This window comes from Papilio polytes, unplaced genomic scaffold (assembly GCF_000836215.1).
Source record: "Papilio polytes unplaced genomic scaffold, Ppol_1.0 DF824191.1, whole genome shotgun sequence".
Classification (NCBI taxonomy): Eukaryota; Metazoa; Arthropoda; class Insecta; order Lepidoptera; family Papilionidae; genus Papilio; species Papilio polytes.
The window spans coordinates 971,059-978,346 of NW_013525013.1; the positions used below are offsets into that span (position 1 = coordinate 971,059).

The following is a 7,288-nucleotide window of genomic DNA, read 5'->3' on the forward strand; positions in this document are numbered from 1 at the left end:
ACGTTTAAACAGTGTGGTGTTGTTATATGTGAATATTCTACTGAATTCATGGGTGCTGAACAACTTGCACTTGAAAATTTAAACTAAGGAATTAAAATGAAACATAAACGTGCTATACGTAAGTAGCATGTATACCCTAGTAAAATCTATAGCAGAAATTTAGAAATAGTAAGTTAGGTGTTAGGTGATACAAGATTAAATTTAATTTTGGCAGTACTCCAAGCACAGAAAATTGCTGCTTAAGGCCTATCCGCGTATGACGGTCAGTGAATTTTGTTTCTTCTTTCTAGCAACATTACGCAGAGGTCAAACTTCAAATTCCATCCATCTTTCAAAAACAAGTTTATCATCCATTATCGTCTTTTGTGTTTTGTGGTTTTGTATCCTTATAGGTGTTACGTATTCAGTTTTATTGTCCCGTTATTAGTTAGTTCGATCGTAGCCCTATTGGATCCCGGTACATTTATATTTGTAACTCGGTTTTAAACATTGTCTTGTAATTAAGATAATTATAAAGCGATTGAGGATCAAAGTTCAAACTATCGAAGCCAGATTTTCCAGTGACTTCGCAGTAGTTATCGTCGACTGACTATCGCGCAAGAGGTAATTATAAGAAAAATCACACAATGGGTAGGAAAGTTTACGTAGTTGGCGTCGGAATGACAAAGTTTGTCAAACCGAGCTCCAGTAATGACTACCCAGAGATGGGTAAGGAGGCTGTGGAAGCGGCGCTGGCCGACGCTCTTATCCCGTACGAGGTGATACAGCAGGCGGTCTGCGGCTACGTGTTCGGGGACTCCACATGCGGGCAGCGTGTGCTGTACCAGGTCGGCATGACCGGTATCCCCATCTACAACGTCAACAACAACTGCTCTACTGGATCTAACGCCTTGTTTATCGCTAAGCAGTTCATAGAAGGTGGTGTAGCTGATATTGTGTTAGCAGTAGGCTTCGAAAAGATGGCGCCGGGTGCTCTGGGCGGCAGTGGTTTCACAGACAGAACAAATCCATTGGATAGACATACATTAAAAATGGCAGACATGATAGAGCTTGCTGCTGCACCTATGACAGCGCAGTATTTCGGTAATGCAGCTATGGAGCATATGAAGAAGTATGGAACCACCGAGGTTCACTTGGCAAAGATAGCCGCCAAAAATCATCGACACGGAGCTAAAAATCCACGTGCACAGAATGGCAGAGAGTACACAGTAGAAGAGGTCTTAAGTTCTAGAAAGATCTATGGTCCTTTAACTAAACTGGAGTGTTGTCCGACCAGTGATGGTGCCGGGGCAGCGGTTCTTATGTCTGAAGAGGCCGTTATAAAGTATGGTCTCCAGAAGAAGGCAGTAGAGATCATTGGTATGGAAATGGCAACAGATACAGCTGCAGTTTTTACTGAAAATAGTCTGATGAAAGTTGCTGGCTATGATATGACTGCGTTTGCAGCAAAGCGGTTGTATGAAAAGACTGGAATATCACCAAAGCAAGTAGATGTAGTTGAGCTGCATGATTGCTTTGCAGCTAATGAAATGATTACATATGAAGGGCTGCAATTGTGTGGCGAGGGGGAGGCTGGAAAGTTTATTGATTCAGGAGATAATACTTACGGGGGGAGGGTAGTAGTGAATCCTAGCGGGGGATTGATCGCTAAGGGCCATCCCCTAGGAGCCACTGGGTTGGCGCAGTGTGCTGAACTGGTGTGGCAGCTGCGAGGAGAGGCGGATGCCAGACAGGTTTGTGATACAATTGTTGACAGCCTGTATGTAAATTGGCATTGGATTTTTCAAATCCATTGAAATACTTCATTGCTGGCTCAAGGTGTGCTTTAAGTGTGTTCTACTCTAGTGTTTATGACTTTTTTTGATTGTCCACTATTATGTTTTTCGTGATTTGTAAAATAGCTTTTTTGTTAAAGGGGTTAGAGTGTAGAGACACCTGAAAGTAAACTATCGCACAGTGTGCACACTAATCGACTTTTGACATACTTCCCGAAAGAAGGAGGTACACAATTCGTCTGTATGTTTTTTTTTAGTAGTGCTACTAAACAGTTGAATCAGCTGTGAAACAATTGACAACAGTTGTACGATAGTTTAGTCAAAGAGGTGCACCAGCTCTTAATTTTTACTATTTATACTAGATTCTTTCACATGCTGCTAAAAAGTCTAGAATGTGTTTAATTACGTATTTTGAGTAGTTTTTTACTTTTAGGTCATTTTTTTTATATAATCTAATATTCTGGAACCTTTTTTTTGAAGAATCATTTTCATTGTTTAATTTTTTTTCAAACCAATTGCTCAAACTCTTTCAAATAACCTTGAATTTTAATAAACATATTAATTGTTTCTTTATGATTAAGAAGCAGCGCAATAAGTGTGTTTATAGTTTTTTTTTAGTTTTATTCACTTTATGTAGTCAATGATATAGGGTCATTCCATGTATAAATAATTTAATAATTTATTATTGTACCGTTCAAAGTCCATTGTGATTTGTATTGTCTGAACCATATTGGAAGCCAAACTACAGACTGTTGGTCTGTAGTGTTAGTAGATGGATTGAGGTCTTGCTTATAAATGTTATGGCTGTTTCCCTCCATAAGAAGGTTTATTGAGTGTTGATCACTTGATGTTCTGCTTGTTTGTCCCATATTTTATTTAATACTAGCTTTCGCCCGCGACTCCGTCCGCGTGAAATTAAAAAAAAGTAAGTAGCCTATGTGTTCTTCCAGACTATCCTCTACATCTGTGTCAAATTTGATCGAGATCCGTTCAGCCGTTTAGACTACAAACCTAACAAACATCCATCCATCGATCGAAACATCCATTCATTGAAACTTTCGCATTTATAATATTAGTATGTATAAATACGAGAGTTTAGACAATAGATTTAAGGTGACATCCCCAGAACGGTTCAATATATCTTGATATAATTTAGCACAGATATATGTCAGTATAGAAGGCATAATAAGTTTTCTATTCTCCATGAATGAAGTTAGTGCAGAAGCTATTCTTTTTAAAAAGAATCTCATTTGACCTACATTGATTTAAAGATAACATTAGGCAACATTTTATTAAACCAAGATTAAGATATTAAGCAATTAATTCAATGTTATGTGAAATCACTAAACCGTGTTAATGTTTAGCTGTTTTTGTGTTGCCATTGAATTCAGTGTGTTTGTTGTACAGGTGCCGCGAGCACGTATCGCTTTGCAGCACAATCTGGGCCTGGGTGGTGCTGTTGTTATCGCCATGTATAGGAAGGGCTTCGAGAATGCGGGCCCTAACCCGGTGGCCGCTATCACTGACAACCCTGAAAATTTCAAAGTCTTCAAGTACATGAAAATACTTGAAGAAGCAATGCAGTCAGATGAGGAGAATCTGATCGAAAAAGTCAGAGGAATCTATGGTTTTAAAGTGCGGAATGGCCCTAATGGTGCGGAAGGTTATTGGGTTGTAAATGCTAAGGATGGGAAAGGCAAGATCACATACAATGGTAAAGAGAAACCCGATGTAACCTTTACTATTAGTGATGATGACGTAGTAGAACTGATCTCTGGTAAGCTGAACCCTCAGAAGGCGTTCTTCCAGGGTAAGATAAAGATCCAGGGTAATATGGGGCTGGCGATGAAATTAACAGATTTGCAGCGTTCTGCCGCCGGACGGATCGAGTCGATACGCTCCAAGCTTTGAACCGGTATTAACCGGATGTTGGCGGGTGTTTCGGGTTGTGGGACTTCATCAAATGTTGACCATTATGTATTTTTTTATACATTCTCATCGCACGGATATATTTTATGTAAAATAATTGAGTCGTGGAACGATTTATATTAATTTTAATTGTTTAATCATTCCAGAGGGTTTTTTATGTAATTGTTTAATGTTAATAAATACTTTTATACATATTTTAATTATGTCTTTTATTGTATACTAACTTTCGTCTGTGAGTCCGTCTGCGTGGAACCTAAATAAACAAAAGAAAGTAGCCTGTGTTCTAGATTATCCTCTACATCTACCTAAACATCGAGATCCGTTCAGTAATTTAGGGCACGAATTCAAACATCCATTAATCCATCCAAACTTTCGCATTAGTCGACTATTATGCAGAATACAATTAGATGCATTCTGGCGTAAAGCGCCGGATGACAACGCAATGCGCAGATATTCTTGAGCTGCCACAATATTTGAAATGGTATACTGAGTCAAAACAAAAAGTGAACAATACAATTGACACTGCTTTAGTATGCATTCGTTTAATATTCCGTTACGAAAACGTAAGTTGACGCCGTTCAACATTTATTATTACATAATTCATTTACCTTTGTAAAAGTAAAAACCGGTGGCCAGTATCGAAAACAGATAAAACCAGTGTTATGTGACTACTAAAACTGCGTAAACGCGATTGTTTTTGTCAAAATAATAGGATGTTTTTCAGTATACGATTTCTTTAACTAAATAATTATATACTTAAACAAAAGGAATGGAAGACACATAATCACTTAAATGACCTCATTAACTTTTTTTATATCATAAGGTGGCAAACAGCAAGTGGCCACTTAACCGACAAAATGGCAAAGCGACCGCTGCCCATAGACATTCGCAATAATAGAGGTGAGGAGACGCGTTTGAAGAGCATATTTCCCTTTCCTATGTGTCTTCCTCCACCGTAAAATCCACGTTCCCTTCCTTGTCTTGAAAACGGTTGGGAAGGAAAAGGGGCTTAAATTGGGCGTGGGACTAAACTAAACACTTTTTATTGTACAGTAAAAGTAGGGTATATAACAGCTAGGTTATTTTCGACTTGTTCCGGTGCATTAAAAGGAGATCCCGGAACTCTCTTCTATTACACTCAAGGTTGACAACCAAAACAATGTTTTAGTGGGACAAACCCCACATAACCCTTTTTTCCCGCCAAAAAGTATGGCAACTTCAAAGATTTTCTCTAGACACCAAGAAGTAATTTCGCACTTATAAAATTAAAATAAAATCCATTTTGAAACTACAGACATCGTCAAGGTCAAATGTTAACAAAGACAAGACACAAGTAAAAATCATTAAAACTAAAATACGAATATTTACTTTTTTATGTCAATTTATTTAACACTTCTATCAGTTATAACCTAAAAACCATTAGACAATATAATGGTTTTAATATTAAAATTGTCTGCAAAAACTATTTTTTTTATTTATAGCTGACATGGTATTAATCAATTATTATTGAAACTCACGTATCACATATCTCATGATAACGACATTTTGTCAAATTATCTACAATTCTATTCTTTAGATATATTAATATTTACATAAGGCTCTATCAGTATAAATAACCATTATTGTATCTTTTAAATAACTTACGGACAAAAATTTAAACATTAAAATATGTAACAGCGTCTTAAACGAGACCACGCTTAGAGCACACTATCGCACGACTGTTTAGTCTCGCTTTGATCCCTTATATGGAGGTTACACTACTCCATTTTTAGTTGTGCAACTAAACAGTTGAAGGGGCTGCGAAACAATCGACAGTCGCACAACATTTGTCCTGTAAAAATATCTCTAACTGGGCGATAGCATTCAAACCGATAATGCTTTGAATCAAAATGACACAGTTACGAGTATTTATAATGAAAAGTCACGCAAAGATTCCGATGTCCCCACTACCACAGATAAAATACATGTACTAAATAATGCTAAGTGTTTAGAGTACTTTGTACTTTGATCCCTTCAGGCAGGATAAAGTTGTTTTTTTCAAACAATCATTGATACCGAAAAGCACAGATTAGATAGCTGGTGGTTTATTTGATCAAATTAATCTTTTTAATTTAATTACCACCAGCAACGTTTAAAGGTCAAATTGAATTTATTACTGAGTTAAACTAAAATTAAAATACTGGCTACTGGTGAAAAGCGTATACACATACCAGTAAAATGCTCACTAACCACGCGCGACAATATGTGTCGTCAGTCCCATTCTCATCTTTTTTTTATAACATAAGGCGGCAAACGAGCAAGCGGCCACCTGAATCCGCCAAAATGGCGAAGCGACCGCTGCCCATAGACATCCGCGATTGCAGATGCGTTGCCTACCCTTATCCGACGGAGGAGGAAACGCCAATAAAGAGGACATTGCCCCTTCCTATGCATCTCCTGCATCGTCAAATCCACTTCCCCTTCCCATTCTCCTCTTATAAGAAAAGGGTGGTAAAAAGAAAGGGACTTAAATTAGGCCTCCGGCACCACACTCATCAGACGAAACACGGAATTGTTCCCATTTCACGCCTGTCTTCTGTGTGGTCGTGGTATTACACCGGGCGTGCCGGCCCATTCGTGTCAAGATGTTAAAGCGGGCACTACCACAGTTAATTTATAGTCAAATACTGAAGGTGTACAAATGGTAAGGCCACGCTTGAATTTTAAATTACAATAAAATAACACCTGGCAGATTAAAATGGCGTTTATGAAGTGTTTAAAGTTTCAGATTTCGACCATTAGGTTTATAATCGAAACGAAGAATACGAACCTCGTGATTCTTCTAGTTATTACGTAGTTTTACTAAAACCTAGGTTACTAATATTTTTTTCCTTATTCCTTACTTACACATATTCTCGAGTGTATATATTTAACTAAAAGTAATAAAGGATGGTATCAAAATACTATTTATTGACGTGTGAACTTCTCCGTAAACATTTAAAATTTAAAAAGTTATTACTGCCATTGTTTGAAATTACTCGAAAAATCTTCTCACCTATAACAAAGACCCCCCTTTATTTTATCTACGCATTTTATCATAAATTTTCATACAAAAACAACATAATTCCTTATAATATAAATTAACACTTATTCAGTATATAATAATATATTAGTTTAAATTAAAAAAAGGTTTTCTGACGCCTTGAATTTTCGAGGATAAATTAAATTATCACGTACCTCACAAAATTCTCAATAAAACTGTGTTTTTACAAATCGTAATTCATACTTCTAACTAATATTTTAAATGTGAAAGTTTAGATGGATGGATGTTTGTTAGAGTTTGTAACCTAAACGGCTGAACGGATCTCGATGAAATTTTGCTCAGATGTAGAGCGTAGTCTGGAAGAACACATAATCATCTATTCACTTGTTGTTTTTTCAATTCCACGCGGACGGATTCGCGGGCGATAGCTACTCATTGTTATATTTTGGACTAAGTTTCAATGTTTTTATTAAATGTTTCCGTTTAACTGTTTTACGAGTGAAGTGAAAGGTCAAAAACAAAACCGACTTCCAAACAAAATACACGAAAAACAAAACAAAAT

General features: G+C 37.0%; 1 protein-coding gene across 1 annotated transcript; it reads left to right on the plus strand.

Moving 5' to 3' along the window:
* The first annotated feature begins 290 nt into the window (after positions 1–290).
* On the plus strand, positions 291–3,890 carry LOC106110897 (non-specific lipid-transfer protein). The gene is made up of 2 exons (XM_013292847.1): positions 291–1,733; positions 3,183–3,890. The coding sequence occupies exons 1-2, from the start codon at positions 627–629 to the stop codon at positions 3,684–3,686; spliced, it is 1,611 nt and encodes a 536-aa protein (XP_013148301.1). The 5' UTR covers positions 291–626; the 3' UTR covers positions 3,687–3,890.
* Positions 3,891–7,288: the final 3,398 nt, after the last annotated feature.

What these genes read in the sequence shown, in the direction of transcription:
- LOC106110897 (XM_013292847.1), top strand. Translation starts at nt 627, where the DNA reads ATGGGTAGGAAAGTTTACGTAGTTGGCGTCGGAATGACAAAGTTTGTC. An exon ending in GAGAGGCGGATGCCAGACAG is followed by an intron (nt 1,734 to 3,182) that starts GTTTGTGATACA and finishes TTTGTTGTACAG; the next exon opens with GTGCCGCGAGCACGTATCGC.